The sequence below is a fragment of the Acanthochromis polyacanthus genome, chromosome 13 (genome assembly GCF_021347895.1).
Source record: "Acanthochromis polyacanthus isolate Apoly-LR-REF ecotype Palm Island chromosome 13, KAUST_Apoly_ChrSc, whole genome shotgun sequence".
Classification (NCBI taxonomy): domain Eukaryota; kingdom Metazoa; phylum Chordata; class Actinopteri; family Pomacentridae; genus Acanthochromis; species Acanthochromis polyacanthus.
In genome coordinates this window covers 9,817,669-9,839,436 of record NC_067125.1, presented here as the reverse complement: position 1 = coordinate 9,839,436, position 21,768 = coordinate 9,817,669, and the positions used below count along the sequence as shown (strand labels likewise).

Sequence of the window (21,768 nt, the reverse complement as noted above, 5' to 3'; positions counted from 1 at the left end):
AAAAGTCAGCTAATATTTGGGTATGAGTGCTCACTAGTACAAATGACTCATGTTACTGGTATCGATGTTCACTCTTAAGGGCTCATTCTGCTACAGTAATGACAACGAGACAAGACAGACTGCTTATATTTATGTAGTTTTATTACAACATTTGTTTAAATTTCTCAAACAACACATCTCACCTACAAAAAATGCACAGACCTGTGCTAGTTTAATATACCACAGAGTCATACAGTGGCAATGAGACAAATTTACATAACCATACACGACATCATGTGCCAGTACCGTGTGTATGCATTTACAGCTCAGGGTGCTCCCAACAGCCCACCAGTGCACAACTTGTTTAAAACTGGATCCCCTCTTTGTGAGGCCTTATAGACAAAAGTAAGGCTTGAATATCACCAGCTCTCTGCATTCACAACATGTTTCTTGACAAGTGACATTCTGTCATTCTTAAAGGTTTACACACAGGTGAACGTTGGAGGTCCCTTGGGAGATATTTTGCACAAAAAGAGACAAAAGACAGAGATAGACTGCAGTTGCTAAAGGTGGTGACAGATGCCTGAACTCTGTCCATTCAGAGACACAGAAAGCAGGCAGGAGGAGTCCATAAAGCTCTCTGTACAGGTCCATCACTCACCGGAATCACATAAGTATCTGACCGCTCTGTTCATTGCGCGTTGCCCACATACATACATGTACTATGTCCTGCTAACAGTAACGTGACCTGGGATTTATTAGAGGTAGGGTTCATCCCCGATGACACTCGAAAGCTTTTACCTTCGTCAGAAAAACACGCGCAAGAGGAAAATAGAAAAATAAAAACATTCTTACAAGTTGACGAGAAATAAAAATTAAAAAACAAAAGATCATGAAAACACACTAAGCCAGGGAGATGCTCTTGGTCCAGTCTGTGTTACATTCACAAGCCCTGCCCCAACAGTTCCTCCGCCATAGCACCACAGTTGTTCCCAGGTCTCACACCGTTTACCTCAACTACATGTGGATCACAGTTTCCTTCATACTTTAGGGGCTGGCATGGTTGCTGATGCTCCTCTGACCGCCTGGAAACTGAGCAACACTGCTGTCAATAGCAGCTCACCGAGGAAACCTGATCCCCTTATTTGCTACACTTGTTGAGCTGTTTTCCCACCGTCCTATCAGTGCCGATGCCCAATACTGACCTCGGTGTCACACACTGCTCTGACCAACAGCTTTCACAGTACTCAAAGGTTCCCTATTGCTGCACACACACCTATAGAGGCTTGTGACTTGAAATATTTTTGATGGCACCTAAAACATGCCAGTATTGTTAAAATAATTTTTTTTTTTTAAAAAAAAAGTTCTTTTTGTTGTTTTGAATAATTAATTTGCATAATTTAAAAAAATCCCTAAAATTTCATAGATTTTACTAAAAGGGATATTTAGTTGTAGAGCTGCACCATATTAACAAAAATCCCCGACTTAACGATGCTTGCAGTGTTCTGTGATTTCTACTGTATATCTTTCTGTTAAAAGGAAACTCAGTGCATCACTTCATGGTACAACAAGTTCTAATCCAAAAGCTCTAATAAAATACATTACTTCTTCAGCTTCCATTTACAGCCTCAAGCTTCCATCCTCCGTTTTCTGACACTTACTATTTTACATTAGAAAAAATATCTCGGCAGCTTCTTAGTCTGAGGTGAGGTGATTGTAGCACCCGTGCTGTTCATTGAAAACAGCAGATTTTACTGCAGACACAGACAACGCTTCGAGGTTATACTGTTCAACGGACAAGCCAGCTCTGGTGCCATTAAGGTTAATATATTATCATTTAGATCAGCTGATTTGGCTTTGGTTTACAAAAAGCTATTCTAGATATATTATCTGCTCGTAAATAAATAAGATACTAAAAATAACAAGCTTTTATTGTGTATCAGATTGTCTGGATACTTCAAATAGGTCCGAGGAGCGGTGTGAGATTAAAACCGTCGCCATAAAAAACTGGAGTCCTCATCCTTTTAACCTCGCCTACATATTCCGAGGAGCACCACGACTATTCTACGTATATTCCTGATGGGAAAACAACTGGGACGACCTCAGAGTTTGAAGGTCTTAAATGGGATCATGTGCTTAATGAAAAAAATAAACACAAACATGATGTTGGGCAGCAGAGTATTGTAACAGCAAAGAGCAAAGCTGGGCTGCTTAATAATAACATTTTTAAATAGAGTCATGACAATTATCTCATCAAAATACAATCAAATATATTTAAAAGTTGTTTAAGAGATGTCCATTTACCATTAACTTTGTCTCTTCTAGAATAAATGCTCTGTCTTGGGTGGACAGGAGGGGAAATAATGAAATAAAATAAAATAAAAATCAGGAAATTTTAGTGATAGAGTGTGTGTAGTGTGTGTGTACATGAGATGGTAAAAGTACTCTATGTGGGTCATGCATACAAAACCCATGTAAAGCACTTCTGCCCCCTGTAGGGTGACTTCAGAACTGCACTCCAGTAGCAGTCCAATGACACACATAAAAACACGTCCTCACGACCATGACGCCGGCAACACAGACCTCTGTTGTGTGTATGTGTGTGTTTTTCAGCATGGTCAGTCACACAGCCGCTTGTCTCACATCCATCGTGTGTGTATGCGTGTGTCATGAGGGTCCATGGCTGGTCGAGTGTGTCCCCCTGTTGGCCATTTGTTTGTTCAGGAGCCAGAGTCCGGCTGAGGCTGAGAGTCCTTTGATTGGCTCTGAGTGTTCTGGCCCTCTTGGCTCAGCTCCTCGCCCAACTCGCCCATGTCCATGTCTGGCAGGTCCTCCTCGATGGGCGCCACCGCCGCGTCCTCGCAGTACACACACTCCTGAACACACACGCATGCTGTTAATGGCCATTCCTCACTGCAAAAACTCAAAATCTTACCAAGTCTATTCCTCTTACTTTTTGTCAAAATGTCTCATTCCACTTGATTTAAGATAAATTCACTTAACACTTAACATTTCAGCAAGATGGAGGGACTTGTTTTAAGACAATCTTAAATTTCTTGTTAAGTCAAACAATCTTTAAATTATCTTGTTTCAACCCTTGTTTTGTCCTGTGGGTCAAACTGACCCGTTTTAAAGTTTGAAAATGTGGGAAAAAACTAATATTTTCACAGTGAAAACTTCCACATTTTCACATTTTTTGGGGAATTTTTTTTAACATTTTTTGATGGAAAAATGTCAAAAAAATGTTTCTTTAAGAACATTTTGATAAAAAAAATTACCAAAATCCAGCAAAATTAGCTGGATTTTGGTTAATTTTTCCCAAATGTTCTTAAAGAAAATATTAGAAGTTTTACTGATAAATATGTAATCACTTTAGACATTTTTAGGATTTTTTTGGGGAAGATTTTTACTCATTTTCTGAAAATATTTACATTTTCATATTTTCTAAATTTTGATTTCTTGCCAAATTTCTTTTTTTAATAAATAAAACTTTTAAAGGAAACTATTAAGAAATTTTCTTCCTGAAGATTTTTCAAATTTTTGTGAATTTTTTCAGACAAGGCAACAATATTTTCTGGTGCCATAAATGAGGACAACAGGAGAGTTAAGACCCCTAAGCTTGACAATCCTGGTAAAATATAGCTTAAAATAAGTTTTGCCAGCTAATTTTAAGGTCTCAATATTGCAAATATCACATCTTATTTCAAGAAATCTTACCAAGCCATTTTTCACTTGTTCTATTGGCAGATTTTTTCACTCATTTCAAGGTTAAAGTTCTTTGAAATAAGTTTTTTTTTCTTGTTTTGAGAGGGGCGGTTTTTTTTTCCAGTACTGCAACTGAACAAAAGACTTCCCACCAAGTGACCAGAGCAGGACAAACAGAATGACTATTTTGAGACAGCAGTCAATCTCAAATCCAATCAGAAAGTCTTAGCATTATTCCTTAAATGTCTTTAAATCTGACCAAAGTCCTCCAGCTGCTTTTAACAATGAATAAAAATGTAATAATTGTTGCCATAGGAACACAAAATCTCTTCCCTGTAGATAAACCAGTCAAATAAAAACTAAACTAGGCTAACAATAACCTATTGTGCAATAATATCTGAGTCAAATCAGCTGTCACAACATTCATAATTTTTCTATGTATTTGTAATTTTGGCGTTTGCTCACAGCTTCTAAACAGACTGACTGATGTGAAACAAGTAAGTTTAGCATATTGTAAAAACAACCAAAGATGTGCAACACAAATTCTGTATCAATAAAACTAAGAGAGAGACACAACCCTAATGTCAGCTACATTTCGATGTAAGCAGAGGAAGATATTTACTCGCAACAACTTTAAATCAATACAAAACTAATTCTTGTGTCTTTAACTAAGCATCAAAAGGAAAAAATAGAAAAACTCAGTTATTGAAAGTTGGTGTCAGTTACTCATGACATGTCTGTCAATATATTCAGCTGATGAGAAAGATCTGTGATCACTGCTGTCTTTCTGATCTGAGATACACTCTCAGTGTTCCTCACCTTCACATTGATAGCAGCAGGTAGACCTCCTCTCCTCATCCAGGGGTGTTCCTCCACTAACTCTCGTCGCTGGTCTGAGGAGAAGCTGGGTTGACTCTTCTGCATCTGCCTCAATCTCTCCTTGTCTTCCCGTAGAACCCTTTGAATGTCCCTGTTTGTGAGGAAACACACAAATCACAGGTTACTGACAAAACTGACACATGATCATGAGGTCCACCATGGCCTATATTTCTTTACTGCAGGTGATAAAACTTTATGTGCTCTTCATTTTAAATTTTTTCTAGCCACTACTGAAGAATATTGTGCTTAATTCCAGCTTGTGACTCACCTGGATGGCATTTGATATGTCATCATGACTTTGTCATCAGCATTAGCCATCAGCAGCCAGAGAGGTTCCTGTAGAACATATTTGATGAAATGCTCTCCATTTCCTTGAGCTGAGCCTTTGGTGTGTGACTTGCTGCTTTCAGAGCCTCCTTCGCCTCTTATCTTGCATTTGGCCTTGTGGTCATGTTCCAGTGAGTCAATGCTGCCAAAGTATTTGCTGGTGTTGCTGCTCCCTGCACCAAATTTGAAAGACAAATATTTAGAACAGGCAAAAGTAGCATAGATGAAGGTTACTCTGTACATAGAGACGCTTTCATCAAGTCTAAATGCTCTTCTACTGACCTGTTCTGCTGCCAGAGGCTCCACTAGCTGAGGTGCCACAGCCGTTGCAGCCTGAACCCGATCCTGAACCTGATCCAGAGCCCGATCCAGAGCCCATGGAGCCAGAGGTGGCTGATCCAGTGCCAGAGTGAGAGTCCTCCTGCTCCTGCAGCAGGATGTCCAGCAGGTCGCAGGATGAGGAGTTACCATCACTGTGAGCCCCATCACTAGGACACTCCATCTGAAACAAGGCAGCAAAACATCAGGAATGAATCCACATGCTTCACTAACAATACTGATTCCAAATCAGAAACATTAATTCAGTCCATCAATGTGTACATTGTGTTTCTCACCTGCTGATGATTGTCACTCTTGGCTGTGGCTCCATTCTTCTCCCCAGCTACTCCGACTCCTACTGACAGTGCTGCTGAGCTGCTGCCCTGTCCTCCAGCGGAGGGCGCTGTGCTGTCCTGACGCTCCACAGATCGCTGTCCCTCCTCCATGCTCAGCAGATTGAGCTGCAGGGGCGAGCTGCAGCGTGACTCAAACAGTGGTGGTGATGTGGCAGGTTCCCTCGCCCCAGAAGCTGGGGTGGAGGATCGTGATGCTGGTCCCTCTCGAGGCTCCAAAGTAGGTGCTTTTGGAGGCTCTGTGGCTAGGGTGTAGGGGAAGGGCTGAGCCGGATAAGGGGCTTGAGCCACAAACTGAGTCTGCACCGGGAAAGAAGGCTGGGCAGCAAATGGCTGCTGAGTAGTGTAAGCAGTCTGAGCGGCCTGGAAAGGTTGCTGGGCCGTGTAGGGGGTTGACTGCTGGGTGGTGAAGGCAGTCTGCACAGGGAATGGTTGTTGGCTGGTAAAGGGGGGTTGTGTTTGCATGGCAAAGGCTGGCTGCGGGGCCTGAAAAGGTTGCTGGGTAGTGTATGCAGGTTGTGTCTGGGTTGGCTCAGTGAAAAATGCAGGTCTAGGAGCAGCTCCCAGCTGCCCTATCTGCCCTATCTGTCCTATTTGGGGGAATATGTAATTGGGCAACACCAGAGCCACCACAGGAGTAACAATGGGTGCAGAGAATGGAGTGGCAGTGGGCTGCGCTTGGGTGCTCTGCCCCTCTCCGAAGCCTGTGGAGAGAGAGGGGTCTGGGCGGGGAGCCTGAGCTGGAGCAGCAGGTGTTGGCGGGTAGAGCGAGTATGCAGGCACCATGGTGGGGTAGGAGACATTAAAAGCTGATTGGGATGCTTCAGATGGGGACCATGAGGTCTGGTTGAGACCCTGGAGAGGGGGCCGGGGTTTCCGGTTGGACACAGCGCTGTCTGATGAGTCAGGATGCTTCATACGTGGCTTTTTGGACTTCCTGTTGCGGTTGCCCTTCTTGGCAGTGGTCTCTGGCCTGGTGGGGCCTTGTTTGGCAGTTCCACGTGGTCCAGATGATTCTGAGATGATACATGAAGAAGTCAGAAAGTTGTTTTAGTCAAGCATATTCTGTGTGAAGCCAAGGTTCATAAGCTGCTGACTCGTCATGAGAGGTGAAACCTGGTTATAACTATGTTTAACAGTAATTTTAAGTATATCCTTACATTTACTGTGAGGAGTAATCAACTAGAGCCAGATATGTAGATACAGAGATGAGATTTACAATATCTTCTCTGTATTCTTTGATTTCTTATGACCTCACAGAAAACTACATGTGCTATTGTTTTTAACTACTACGCCTCCCATAAAGTTGAAAGACTTCATTTTCTATGCTTTAAATAATTGATGTCAGTGGCTGCTCCATTACTGCTGTCACTGAATTTAATTTAAGTTGTGATAATATGCACCTATTCCATTTACACAATGACTTATTTTTGAGCTCATAATTTAAAATTTAAGTCAGAAGTAACATTTGAGTGTTTTATGTAAACTGTAAGCTAGGTGTAATGCTAAAGCTGAGTAAAATTAGGTAAGAGACCAATTTATATGTGTAGTGAGATATTATTAGTTACTTTACGTGGTAACTAAGAAAGTTGTTGTACCTTCAGCAATGGCTGGGCCTTTCTGCTTGTGCAGATATGTGGAACAATCCTTCTGGAAGGTTCTAGCGTTGCGGAGCTCGCGGCAGCGGTTCAGGAATGCCTGCTCTTCTTTCTGGGTGTGCGCTGCCAGCACCTGCTTGGTCAGTCCCAGTCTCTTGTAGGCCTCCTTTTCTTGGCTGGGTGGAGACACCATACTGACAGGCAAGGTGGGTGGTGCAGGGCTTTCCGCAACATCCTCAATAATCTCTGTAGAACAAAACAGCGCCATAAACACCAATCGAACACAACGTACTATCCGACATGGACCTAATGCCATTTTTCTGTATGTTTCTTTTTAAACGGACTTGACATAGAAGCTCACCCGACTCTGGCTGAGGCTTCTTGTCTCCCACATGGACGATGGTGCTGCTGTAGCTGCACTGTGAAGTGATAGACACCACGCTCTCAGCTTTACTGGGCAGAGTGAGGGGTGCCAGGGGGCCTCCAACTACCGCAGCTGCCCCAGATGGAGGCTTCTTCGGTGCTTTCATGTTCGACAGGCCTGACTGGGCATCTAGCATCAAGGGATCTAGACGAGGAGACGGACAGAGTCTCTTGTTAGCTACAAGCCTTTCAGACTGTTTCAGTAGCGAGTGAGAAAGATCTAATACCCTCGAGAATGTGTGTTTGTGTGTACAGACGCATGATGTCTACGTGCCTGTGTTTGTATCTTGAGACACTCTCATGCCATCGTCTGAGGCTTTCTTATCATCATCTGAGTTGGAGGAAGTGGTGTTTGAGGAGAACTGGTACTTCCTTTTCACTGTAATAGGGATATTACAACTCTCAAGATACCTAAAAAAAAAAAGAAAAAATGTTACATCAGAGAGTGCACACTTACTTCATGTACGCGATCCATTATCATTCATGAACACAAAACATCAGCCTCTTACCGGATGACGCTGTCGAGGCAGCTGATCTGCTGGTAGGAGCATACAGTCTGGTCTTTGCAGGTGAAGTCCTCAATGCTGGCTGCACCACCCTCTCTGACCTGCAGAGGGGCTGCTGAGTCCTTCAGACGCACAGATAAACTCTTCTGAGCTGCTGATGCTGAAGAGAGAAAGAGGGCAAAGAAAAGTCAGGAAAAATAATTCTTGACACACAATGCAGTACAAAAATCTATGACTTTGGTATACAGGTTCTGTTGTATGCCATTAAAAGAGTTTCACAACAGATAAATAATAAGTTGCAACATTTGCAATCAGTTTCTGTCACTGTCAGGTATGAACAGCCCTTTAAGTTTTCTTGGTTGAGATGGAAATCTATGTTCACAATAAATTTGATCTATGCAATGAACTCTTTGTCGAAGTTGTGATTTGGCTGAACTAAGCTGAACTCACTGTCAGTGGTCTTCTTGTGCTCAGGTTTGGATGGTGACGGTGAGGGCGATGTTGACGGGGAGCGCAGGCAGACCTGAGAGTCTTGGTTCTTCAGCATGTGGACCCCCTTACAAATTTCCTGGAAAGTCCTGGAGGGCTTGGCCTTGCCCGTCTCCTCTGCACTGTTTCCTGCTGGGACGTTGCCATTGCTTTCACTGGATGAGCCGATGCTCACCAGCTGCTCATGGGAACCATTGCTGCCATGGCTACCATAACCACTGGAGCCCATGTTGTGAATCGGCTGCAGAGAGAAAGGCTGTTAGAGGAAATGACGAATCACTCTTGCCTGTAAGTAAATATTCTGTGTGTGTGCATGTGTACATACTTGGAGGAGCAGTCTGTGGATCTGTTCACTAATTTCCTGGATGTCTGAATCCATGATCTTTCCTCCATGAAAGGCCGGTGCTGCAAAAACATCCTCGTTCACAGGACCCCTGAAACACACAGACGCAGCGCTGCCATTTAGCACGTTCAAAATGAAACACATTCCAACATACTACAACGTTTTTATGAGTCTTAGTAATACTTACATGCGGACTTTGTGCCTGCCGATGACAAAGGAGACCTTGCGGCTCCAGGGATTGACAAAGCTGGACCAGCTGGTGTCGATGGTAATGTACTCGCCATTTCTTGTACAGAAACGGATCGAGGAATGGTCGAACGGCTGACCAGCGTACTGCAAAACTGTTGGCAACAGAAGGTGTGAGTGACAGACACAGAGATTTTAACCCACCACCCTGATTACTAGATTACTGTTTTATATCAAACAGAACATAACCAGGGTAAATTCTGTTCCACAAATTTAAGTAAGGATTCTTACTCTTCCGATGTACGGCCAGCATTAAGTGTCGGTCACTTGGGTGCAGATTGAGCAGCACAGGAGTCCCAATCAGGTCCTGAGGGAGGTACCCCAACAGAGGCACAGCTCTGAAGGTGGAGAAGCAAAAATTATTTTAGTTGGAACCAGCACAGCAGCATGAGTTCACACATGACGTGATAAAGATTAATTTGTAGGGGCTATTGAATGACTCAGTCCGCTCACCTCTCGTCCACATCCTGAAACACACAGTTTGGTGTGTGTGTGGTGGTGAAGATGCGCTTGTCTGGAGGGATTCTGGGTGCTGTGGAGAGAAAAGGAGAAAAACATAGTTGATCTGTAAATGAGGGAATTATCCAACATGAATAGTACTGCACTGAGATATAATCAGAAGACTATGATACAGAACAATTAAAATCATATGAAAAATAAACATTTTATTTAATACTATTAAAATAGAGCCAAGATGCTTGACTATTTTTATTGATCATGTCAAATGGTTTGGAGTTAGCACTCGTTGGAGCCATGTTTTTGCCCCCTTATCCCACTAATTACCACAGTAAGAGCTCAGTCACAATAGAAAGGTGTCACATACATACCATAGGCAGATTAAAGCAGCTAAGTATAAACATGTAGTGTAAGTCTTTCTGTTTTAAAGCAGTGGGCTATGTCTTTCAAAGGCCTGTCAAATGATTAACACTCTTTCGTGTTAACATTCTTTCCAAATCCCTTTTCTAGTTCGAGAGAGTCTCTACTCTTGTTGTAAATGCTGCTGCACTTTCATAAATTATGGTCTGTGGCACAACATTTTCTGAGTGCTGCTGCCTTTGAATAGTTAATAATAACTTCTTTATACAGCTGAACATAAGGCTCACCATCTGGTCAATATTTGTAGACGCAGTGTGTCTGAATAAAGCTGCTGATTATCACCAAATTAACCGTAACTGCAATGACTATCTGTTTTTTCAAGGGTAACTGTAGTGAAGAGATGAACTTGGTGTGCTAGTGGTGTCCTCTTTGATTGCTTCCACTCATAGCTGATCTTTTTATTTTTGCATACATATATTATAAATACACAAACATTTTAGTAAAGTATGTCTATTTATCATGAACAAGTGATTGTGCATTATGCTGGATGTGTATTTAATACAGCTTCCCATTCGGGGTGAATTATTAAGTATTTTAGTGAGGCCGTATAGTCTAATGAGCGTTGCAAATGTGGTGCCATATGTACGGACTGACAGCTCTCACCTTCATATCCAGAGTGCACCCTCTCAGCCAGCAGGAGGCAGCAGAACTGTTCCTCACCCAGCTCAGCATCCTGCACTTTCATTAGATAAGGAGTCATACGGAAAGGATAGTACTGAAGATCCCCTTCACGTTCCTTACCACCGCTGCAACACAAACACAAACAATCTCAATACTGTTTCACAAACCTGCAGCACTTTTAAACAAAACTCACTTTGCCAAAATTTGCACAATTCTCAAAAAAAGGCATAAGCAATAAGATTTTTGGCAATGCAGATTAAATCAAGGTAAATTGAGGTAGAAAACTAAATGAATAAGTGCAGGTTTCCATTGGCTTTTAATTGTGTGAAACATCAGTGCCTAAAAACTGTGACTTTGCATATCCATTTAACTTGAGTAATGATGTAACTAAGGCTTCTGATCTCTGGTTTTAGTCCTTCATAGTTCATTCATTTTCACTATAAAGATATTTTGGCATTCAGCGTAAATAAGTTATAAAGGGTTTGGCAGACAAATGATGCACTTAGAATATACTTAAAGACACAATAATGCACCTACAATGATGTCTAGCTAAATGTCTGCTATATCAAAGTTAAAGTGGAATAAAAAATATTCAGCTCTGAAAGCTTGATTCAAACAGAAATACATGGTTGCTGCTTGTCTCATCATTCTGACAAATTCAAATGGTAATATAACCCTACATGTCAAATATAAATGGTTGAAATTAAACTCTTGCATCATATCGTCTTTTAATGATTCATAAATGTTCAGAAATATATTTCTATGACTCTGTTGCATAAGACTATGTTAATGTGGTCGAAGCTCATGCCAGTAAGATTTTCTCATTGCCAGATATGAAAAAATCGGAAGAAATAGTAAAATCTTCAGATTGCACAGCCAAATCTGATGCAACTATCAAAAATGGGAGTTGGGTAGAGGCCTACTGGTTTCAGTGCTTACCTAAGCAAAGTATTACATAAAGACACATTTTTATTTCATGAGCAATAAAAACAACACCACATCTGGCCACTAGATGGAGATACACTTCAAAAGCTCACAGCTGCTGACTTCCTCCCTCTCCAAACCAAGGCTGACTCAGATTGTTTGAGCAGGAAACTATGGATCAAAAATCTGCTGGCCACAGCCACTCACCTGATGCGGCAAAAGAAGGATTTCTCCTGCATGCACTCCGTGGGAGACGATTCTGAATAAGAGACAAGAGAAAAACGTGGGATGAATACATGCCCAATTTAATTAGCTTGACTACTTCAAAGCAAAGCATCTGGTTAGTCATCAATATTGAACACACTGTTCATGGGACCTGAGAAGTTTTTTTCCAGCAAGGAATGAGAACAGAATGCTAGAGACATTGTAATAGTTTCTACAATTATGCAGCAGAAATTTGACGATTTAGAGCAGTCAAAGCACCAGAAAAAAGATAATTACTCAGTGTTCTTTACTTTCACATCACTGCACTGATAATGGCTCCCAAATCCCAAAATGACAGCAAACTGCATTGGTGAGACTATAGAATAAACTACAGAACATAAAGTTGCTTCTCAGTAGCACAGTTCTCGTGCTCTTGCACAGGTGTGTATTAAAATATACAGGCATAACTAACAAATCGGCTAACTTGGAGCATCTTATGGCCCCAAAATGTGATCAAATCTTCAGCAAATATGTGGCATGTGTGTGGGAGTAGGCGTGCATTCATTAAAGTGTGATTTAGCATGTTAATGAAATATGTGATAAGTGTGTATGAGTATGTGTTTGTGGGGGTGGGTCATGTGTAGCAAATAGATGCTTGTGTACATGCAGGTGGTACGTGATGTGGTGTGTTTCATGTGGGATCGCAACGTGCCCATACATAGCTATGTAAATCTGTTCGTGCAGTTCCCCATGATGGCCCACTTAAAGGAAATCCCACAGTTTTCGTGCATTCTAATTCCATTTACAGTAAGGCAAAAAGAAAGCTGAACTTAATATATATATATAAATATATTTCTAGACCACAAAATGTGCCTGGAGTATGCTGCTTAATTCACAACCTAACAGAAAATGGGCAGTGAATTAAGCAGTGTGCTTCAGCCCCTCTTTCTGTCCTCCAGCTAATGGGCACCAATTTCAGCTGCATTTCCTGGTAGAGCATAGAACCCTGTTTCTAATATAAAAGTACATATATTTCTACATTAGGCAAATGTGCTAAGTTTTGGCCTGTACCTGCTCCGGTGCACATGCTCCACGAAGGCAGGCGGTAGGGCGTGGTGAAGCTGTAAAACACGCTGACATCCTGAGGTGTCAGGAACTCCACAAACTTGGCGTTATGGAACACTTCCTGCTTGCAGTTTAAGATGGTCGACGCTTGGTCCGAGATGTAAACAATCTTTCCCGTGATGAGTGACACGGCTACAGCAAAAATATCCTGCAAGTTAGTAGATAAAATAATATTAACAAATCACATAGAGGTAAATCACAGCATTTTTTTTTGTTAAAATGCGTAAATGTAAGCGAAATGCATTATATTTGTAAAAAGGTTTTTGACTTGTTCCATCTGATACATGCAAAACCATATTTTGTCAGCATTTTTGTTTGTACTGGCAAATGAAATGTTATCAAAGTGGCAATAGTTGGTTACCAGTCAGGTCTAGTAACCAAAGATGTTTTGTCAATATTAGTACTTCAGTATTGATTCTTTATTATTAGGTGAAAAGTGGAGGCACTTACAGTGTTTTTGAGGGTGTATTCTGAGGTGATGCTGTTGATTTCCTCAATGGTGTAAGATGATACATCAAACCCTGGTGGCTGACTGTCATTGATCATCAGCATCTGGTAGTATTCCTCATTGGCTGCAAAAGCAAGACAATACGGATCAATGCGCACATCAGATCAGCGTAATGTCAAACCAAATTCTTAATTATCCAACAAAAAGATATGCATTTATTCATAACAATGTCAACAAATGCATGGGAATGAAAACAACAAAAGCGTGTCTTACCTTTCACCTGTCTGACACATCGTAGTGCATATTTGAGCGTGTTGACAGTGCTGGACTTGCCCTTGCTCCTCTTTTCTGGCGGGAAGTGCATCTTCAGCTCCTTGAGGGTTTTGAAGAGCTCCTTCTTTGTCTTAGCTTTGGCGGACTGTTCGCTGCTGCAGGGCGTAAATGAGAGGGATACACGTGTGTCAGAATGACAGGATCTCACCATTGCTTCTTGCCCAGCTTTCCAGCATGAGGAGCAGAACATGACGGGGTAGCTACTTGCTCCTCCCCTGTGGGTTTGACTTTAAAGCCTTTTTTTTATATTTGCATTTAAGTAAACAGTCCCACTGCCAACATATTTGTATCCAAGACTGACTGAACTTTGGGAGAAAATTTCAGACTAACCTGCAGCCGCTGGTTGAAGGGTTGTCCTGCTCAGAGCTCACCAGACTGAAGGCGTTGGAGCTGCTTGGTGGGGAGGGGCTGTGAGAGTTGGAGCTGTAACCATCAACAATAGGTTGCGTTATTGAAGAAGGTGTACAGAGAAACCAAAACACAGAGCACTATAGAGGAACAGTTGGAGAACCATAACAAAAGTTAAGACTAAACATATTAAGTTAGTCAAGGACTTGGTGGGCTATGGACCAGACCCTGAATGCAACAAACATTCCCACCAGTTCATCTACTCACTCAATGGCCAACAAGGACATGCAATTCAAACATTACCGTCTCTGAGTTTGAAATCAAACAACATAAAGAAAAAAACACATCAGACACCAACTATTCAATAATAATTGGAAAGGATTTTTGTGCCCCTTTAAACATACCTAAAGGGATGTTTAAATGTTAGCACAGCCTTCAGATTGGACTGTGGCTCTGATGAGAATAATAAACCATAAAAATCTGGCAAAAATAAATAATACACATTTGGAAGGGCAGAAGTGTAAAATAATCCAATCACATCTACCCGTATGAAAGAATACCAGAGAAAAGACTGAAAGGAAACTGAGTGCAGTGATCAGTCAATGAAGACTTCTTACAATTTTTTCTAGATCTAAGTGTGACTATTAGAACAGCTTAAGGCAACAGAGGAAAGTCAAATTATGAATATAAAGTTCAGCATTTGCTTTAAATTTTGGAAAAAAAGAAGTCTGAGAATATCCACTGAGCATTAGAGAAACCCAGCATGTCTAAGACATATCAGCAAACTCAGACGAACAAATAACGAGGAGGTACGGAGTACAATGTCCCCAACTGTCTCCAACACTTTAGAAGAACAGACTGACAAACACTGCCACTAAGTGAAACTATATGTACTGCCTTCTAAACAGTTGCTATGTATTTAACTGCTCTGTGGTTCCTTTTGTTGCCCTGGAGTTCATTTTGCACTGATAATGTAATAAACTGTTCAAACACTAATAAAAGCAGTGCACAGTGACCACTGCTAGTACTAATCTGGTTTTATGATGCCATCTAACATGACAACACAGACTGGCTCATGATCTTGTACATTTTGACTCTTAAAATGAAGTACACAGTACATAAGTACACACTTTTACTACCAAAAACTCACAGTGTGTTGTTACTTTGAACAGTTACAGTATTTACTCAACCAACAAACCAACATGAAATGATGGTGAATGGGTGAATGATTAGCATATTCCTTAAATAAAGGGGAAAACATAAGGCAACAGAAGGAGGTTTCACATTAAACAAAGCTGGGATCTGTCAGAGCAATCAAGGTTTGTTGTGCCATTAATCGTAGACAAGATAGCAATGCCAATGAGCCATACCAGCTCATAACAGCTCATAAGAGATAAACACACTTCTCTGGGGAGTCTGCATAATTTTGTAGGCAATAGCAAGTTATCTCTAAATGAAACAGAGCAAGCAGTAACTGTTTTTTTAGTTGATCAATATTGGGGATATTGCTATTCCTCCACCTTAAATAGTCACTACTGGACTGTAACAATGACTCAGCCCACCATGACTCATGCAGGAGAAAATGGCCCGTCAGTTACTTTAATGAAGTGTACTTCCGTGACCTAGATGGTCTGCTCCCCCATGGTGGCGGGAAAATTTACCATGATTCAGTGCATCTGATGTGCCCTCACCTCTTGTTGCTCCCTGAAGACTCCATAAGAGCAGAATCCTTGCCATTTCCATTTGAACTGCCCACAGATTCATTGCCATGGGACTCATTGCCATGCGACTCGTTACCATGGGATTCCGTCCCACTCCCACTTGAGCCGCTGCCACCCATCTCTACATCCTCGTGTAAAGGTTGGCGCTGTCGCTTCCGGTCATCATGTGGGGAACCTGGCGAGGCCGGGTGGTCATGGCTGCTGTCGCTCCCCTCAGAGGCCAGTCCTAACTCTGGCTCAAGTTCAACTCCATCCCGCCCGCCACAGCCCTCACTGTAACTGCTGGCCATGCGGTGAAGTTGGCTAATGGAACCGCAGGGCGCATCCTGCTCTTCCTCCATCTGGAAGCCGACTCTTTCCCGGTTTCGTTCACGCCCGTCCAGGGTTGAGTACCGGTAGTGCTTTGGATCACTATCCTCAGACATGGGAATGGCCAAAAGGCAAACGATGGGAGATTAGGCTACCTTCCACATGGCAATGTCATAAAGTGCATGGCATGGAGAGGTGAATGGAGCTGATGCCTCACAAGAGGGGATGTTGTCTAAAAGAGGAAAATAAAACAGGTGAAATTACTCATACAAACATTTCACAATATGGTACACTTCTATTGATAGCAGATCAATATTTAAAAAAACAGTACTAAAATAGAAACAAACAATACGGCTAAAGCAACCATCCATTAAAAATACAGTAGCCATCACTTTGATGTGATTAGCCAGTGTAGCATCTCAGTGATTTTAAAAGTCAACCTCTGATCTGACACACATCCACAGACAAACACACACACCAAGGCTGCTGCCAGTGGTCTTTCAAAAGGTCTCGGCAGTAAATAGGCCGTAGTTTGCCCTTTCCGAGTGGACTTAAGCCTCAGACCAGTGTGATCTGGTTGTATTTTTCAAAGGAGCTTTTTCACACAAAAGGTGAGTCCGCAGAGATGAAAACACAGCACTGAAGACACGATGCAAACAAAAACCCTGACCTCATGCACAACTGGATGTTGGAATCACAACATGCTTTAAAATAAAGTCTGCTAGGGAATGGCTTTTCATCACACTTAACAGCATCATCATCAACACCTCCCTAAAACATACAACAGACAATGTATTAAAGCTTCATTTGTGTTCACTTGGGTCTAAATCAACACAGAGCAGTGCCACTGAATCAATGAGCAATGTAAAAACACAGCAGCAAGTAACTTTCTTCATACACATATTTATTATGTTATTAGTTATTATGCAAGTCACCCTACATGACCTGTGCCAACAGTTAGTCAAGTTGGTATGAAGAGTATGCATGATGTCAATACAAGCTGATTTTCATGAGCTTGTGGAAAAATCACAGTTAGATAAGACTACTCAGAACATGTAGAGGGTGTAAAAATCTTATTCTATAAAAGAAAGTTGATAAAAATAAGAGAGCAACGGTTTACATCATCTATGCAGCCTCCTTCTCCACCTCCTCTTCCTCCTACACCCTCCACAGCAGAATAGCAGTAGTTGGAGCTATTTTCGTCTATTAATGCCTAACAGAGAATATTGGCAATAGACACTGAAGCCAAGTCCAAACTATTTCACGGTTTTCCAGCGATCAGCTTCGGACTGCAGCTATTTATGTAAGTGTGTGCACTCAGCAGCTTGTCTATTCTTCCCTCTTTACATAAGCATTTTTACATAACTTCTCAAAGTTTCAGAGGAGGTTTTTCATGTTTTACAGATCTACAAATAAAACCAGCAGACTTTCCAGCCACCCACACATTCACCGCCACCTTCAGAGATGACCCACTCTTAACTTCAACCACAGACTGTAGGAGCGCAACTGAGCTGACGGGACTTCCTATTGGCTACTGCAAATGGCCAATCAGGAGGGAGCAAGGAGAGCCAGCAGGTTAGAATGATGTCAGGCAACAGTCGAGGCAGGGCACAGGTTAGAATCCTGTCAGCAGATTTATCATTACCTTATGTTTTGAGAAAAAGTGATCAAAGCTAAAAGGACTGTATGGTTCAGCTACAACTGCAGCACATATCACACAAAAATAATGAAGTGAGTTTGTTAAAAATTCATCCACAAAGGCCTTTTATTATGACAGACATTACTTACTCTGTGCAAGGTATTAAGGTCTTGAACAGCCAACGAGTGCTTTAAAATACTTAAAAGTAGCTGAACATGATTTTCAAAAAAGCATTTTAAGTGTGTAAATTGTTAATATGTATTCTTCTTTTGTGCTGCCATTAATATGCATTTTTTTTAACCCTACATAGAATTATTTAGAATGAAAGAAGATCATTTTGTGGCAGCAGTTATGAATGAAATTAAAACAAGCTGAAATTGCGTTAAACTGAACTACAAATCCTGCGCTAACATGAGGATAGCTAACACAAACAATGCTAGCAAATGGCCATATTATTGGCTTGTTCATAGCTGCAATACAAGGCAAAGCCACAATCAAACATGTGAAGCAAATCTCAACAATATCTTGAAAATTCAAATACATTAAAACTCTTTAAAGCTTTGGTGTGCATGCAGTATGGAGTAGAGCTTACCGGACACTTATTCCTCCATTACAACAAACAGCAGCAGACAAGAATTCACAAGTGCATAAATCACAACTTTCCCCTCAAATCTTCAAAGCACTGTGAAATATATTTTTCAGGCAAACGTGAAACTCTCAGAACAGAGGAGAAGAATGACATAATGAAAGTGAGCTCTGTCTGCTTCCAGTTCAGCCCTGTTTCAGCTAGAGCGCTGCTTCACCCAGCACACTAGCACAGATCTCAGGCATTATACAACCCTGCTCCAGTCACATGGATTTGGCTATAGTGCAGCACAAAGCTGTGGTAGCCTTGTTTCATAAAACCCCATGCTTTCAATGGAAACCAGCTACCGCAAAGCGCATTTTTTAATGAAATCTGATACAGAAATTACATGAGCATAGTTAAGATACCATAGTACATTTTGACAGATATAAAAATCATGCTAATCATAGATACAAAGGTAAACATATGAGGAAATTTTACCTCCATATTACTGGAAGAGAAAGAGATGTGTACGTGGAGAGAATTTAGAAATAATTCATATTTTATTCTCTGTCTTGATAAGGCTTACTCTAGTATATAAGTGATATTACTTCACAGTATAATTGCATCACAGTTTCAGTTTCTACCAATGTACTACACAATTAACAAGGTAATTAAATTTAGCTTACAGCTTACTATTTGTAGTGAATAGTACTGATGTACGAGTTTAAATGTAAAACATATATCTGCTAGAATGTAAGCTGAGTTTGTCTAAGGGAGGCGTGACACCATGTGTCTTCATTGTATAACTAAAACAATGTTGGCAGGAGTTAATCACTTTTGTCTATTGTATTACAGGAAAGCAGTTGTTGAGGATCCACTCAAGTACTGCTTGTGGTTTAAAAAAAAAATCCTTGCGTCCATATCTATATCATGTATTTAATATGATTATCTTGTCAACCTAATATTCACAGGTAGTGTGTGGTGGGGACAAACAATTCTCACTGTCTGTGTAATTGTAGGCAGGAGGCTTCAAATGGGGACCTTAAATAGTATTAAGGTAAAATAAATCTACCTGCTTTGTAATTCTAATCCATTTTTAAAGAAATACAACCAGTTCTAATACGTGACATAAATATATCTACTATATTTAAAAGATGTACTTTAATCATACTTGTGAGAATTTTTTTTTTTTTTTGCTAATGCTTATTCCGAGTCCCAGCAACTGGACTTGGAAACTGACAAATACTTCATCTTTTAAGTCAATGATTAAACTCTATCTATTTCACAATTCCTATATAAATACAACTATATTGTATAAAAGTGAAATTAAAGGAAATATAGTTAAAAATATATGTATAATGGGAAGTAACAACCCTTCCCCCATCTAACTCCCATTGACCTGCTATTCAAAATCCACACACACGTTGACCTGCAATCCACTGCACGGTACACTGACACAGTTATGTAAAAGTAACTGTATCAGTCAAAAAACGGCCACAAGACAGCCTCTGCTTGCCCACAAAAGACACATTTCGCAAAAATAGACAATTTTCTACCTTTGTCATTGAAGATTAAAACTCTATCCGGCGTTTTTAAGTTATAAAAGTACAAAAAGTAGAGCAGCAGGATTTTCGCGCATGCGCATATGCCATTCCGTTATGCAACTTATTTTTTTGGTTTTACATTCTTGCTACAACGAAAGGATGAAAATGTGAGCAAACCAACCTGTATGGTCGAAATAAAATCCTCTCTTCGGTCTTCTTCGTCGACAAGAAAAGGCAAAACCGAGCAGTGGATAAAACATTCAGTTATAACATCCAGTGTCCGTCAATGGGAACCGAGCTTCCGACGGGTTGACACACTAGTCGTCGGTTCCTCCCCGGCTCTCTCCGGCTTTGCGCCGCTAGCGAATCGGAGAGCTCGCCGCGCGACCTCAATTCAGACTCCTCCCCCGGCGTTTCCTGATAGGCTGTGAGCTGGGGGTTTCCATGGAGAACGTGACGCAATTACAATAACAGGAGCCGATTGGTCTAGAGCGCTGTCCGTCGTTTTATATAAACAAGTCATCTACTGCACGTGGAATCCCATGTTGTTTCGTGCGGCGTGTGGGAGCGGGGCGGTTATGACGACGAGAGTGTTGGAGTCCAAAGCAACGTATCAAGTGTTGAAATTACATAAATGCAGAAAAGTAAGAATGGTAAACTAGTAGTATTTAACCACGGATGAAGCTATGTACTTAAAGTGTCAACGCGAAGTGCCACCGAAACGCGAGTTATTGCGCAAAAAACAGCGAAATCACATTTAAACCCTTTAAAGCTCACTATGATGTGACTTTTACGGATCGAGGGTGTGTCTGGAAGCGAAGGGCCAGTCTGCTGCGTGGTGGGACAGGTCGACATGTTTTTCCACAGTGAACTGCGTCACATTCTTGGTTGCACTCCAGAGAGCGTTGATAGAACATGACACCATTATGTTGTTACTGGTCAGAGAAATACTGAGCTGTACAGAAGAACACAATCACAGCATATAGCGTCTTTCCACGAAAAATCAGTCAGTGCATCATATTGTGATACTTGGAGTGGATGTAAAGTTGATTTGGTTGCATTTATTAACAGCTCAGTGTGTGTTTCATCCCTAAAACCTTCATGTGGATACTTCCTGTACATTTACTGTACAATAAAACAGCTGAATCTGAGAGGGCTAGATTGGAACTTTTGTCACGTTTGTTTGATTTTATTGTTGTTATGGAATCCCACTGTAGTATAAAGTCATGCAACGAATGCTTTTAAACCAAAAATTTGAAAGAATAAAGAAAGAAACATGCTCCTATCTGTTGGTTACATCATCACAGCATATTACAAAGATGACGGCTAGAGTCTATTCTTATTCCAGACTTTTGCTCAACAGGCTGCAGTGATGAATGAAACTCTGAGCCAAGCTGATTCACTGCAGTCTGTCATGAGACAAGAGAGCACACACTATTATTCTCACATGCTGGCATGATAGCCACAACACCATATTTTCTCTTTCCAAGCCACGAGCCTCCATAGAATAGCTTAGTGCACAAATGAGCTTCTCTCTGGGTTCTCTAAGTGCCAGTTTCAAGTGTCAGCCATCCACCCCTGCTGAGGTGGCACTCTAATCAACAATATGCCCTGCTGTCTGCCTTCTGATGCTTAGTGTCCACTCACCAGAACATGTGAGAACCAAGTGTCTCGCATCCACCCGCCTCCTCTGCCTGCATCCAGCCAACACTTTGTAAAAAAACAATAAAACATTTTTACATATGATATCACACTCAAAGGCTTGCTGTGGTGGACCTCACATTAACTTTGACTAAAATGAGCCTTGATTAATTGGAGAATCCCTTCATTGTCCTCTTTTAACTAAATAAATGTGCTGGTGGCGACGGGACGGGATGTATGACAGGTGGGTGGAATTCCCTAAGCGAGGGTGACTCACAATGTGGGTGGCTGTATCTCTAAA

General features: G+C 41.3%; 1 protein-coding gene across 2 annotated transcripts; it reads right to left on the bottom strand.

The window, feature by feature from the left end:
- Nucleotides 1-123: 123 nt before the first annotated feature.
- LOC110950458 (period circadian protein homolog 2-like) lies at nucleotides 124-20,178 on the bottom strand. 2 transcript variants are annotated; one of them, XM_022193031.2, is made up of 22 exons: nucleotides 20,008-20,178; nucleotides 15,737-16,307; nucleotides 14,028-14,120; nucleotides 13,638-13,792; nucleotides 13,367-13,488; nucleotides 12,863-13,064; nucleotides 11,795-11,846; nucleotides 10,646-10,788; nucleotides 9,620-9,698; nucleotides 9,398-9,504; nucleotides 9,108-9,261; nucleotides 8,903-9,011; nucleotides 8,539-8,818; nucleotides 8,092-8,248; nucleotides 7,857-7,993; nucleotides 7,521-7,727; nucleotides 7,160-7,405; nucleotides 5,505-6,577; nucleotides 5,173-5,392; nucleotides 4,832-5,063; nucleotides 4,504-4,654; nucleotides 124-2,855 (listed from the first exon to the last, which is right to left on the bottom strand). In XM_022193031.2, the coding sequence occupies exons 2-22, from the start codon at nucleotides 16,189-16,191 to the stop codon at nucleotides 2,700-2,702; spliced, it is 4,530 nt and encodes a 1,509-aa protein (XP_022048723.2). In that variant the 5' UTR covers nucleotides 16,192-16,307; nucleotides 20,008-20,178; the 3' UTR covers nucleotides 124-2,699. The 2 variants fall into 2 exon arrangements, with proteins under 2 accessions (XP_022048723.2, XP_051813751.1); XM_051957791.1 differs by lacking the exon at nucleotides 20,008-20,178 and adding an exon at nucleotides 18,307-18,481.
- Nucleotides 20,179-21,768: the final 1,590 nt, after the last annotated feature.

What these genes read in the sequence shown, in the direction of transcription:
- LOC110950458 (XM_022193031.2), bottom strand. Translation starts at nt 16,191, where the DNA reads ATGTCTGAGGATAGTGATCCAAAGCACTACCGGTACTCAACCCTGGAC. An exon ending in TTTCAGGATGTGGACGAGAG is followed by an intron (nt 9,505 to 9,619) that starts GTGAGCGGACTG and finishes CTCCACCTTCAG; the next exon opens with AGCTGTGCCTCTGTTGGGGT. An exon ending in GTCTCAAGATACAAACACAG is followed by an intron (nt 7,728 to 7,856) that starts GCACGTAGACAT and finishes CTCCTCGTCTAG; the next exon opens with ATCCCTTGATGCTAGATGCC.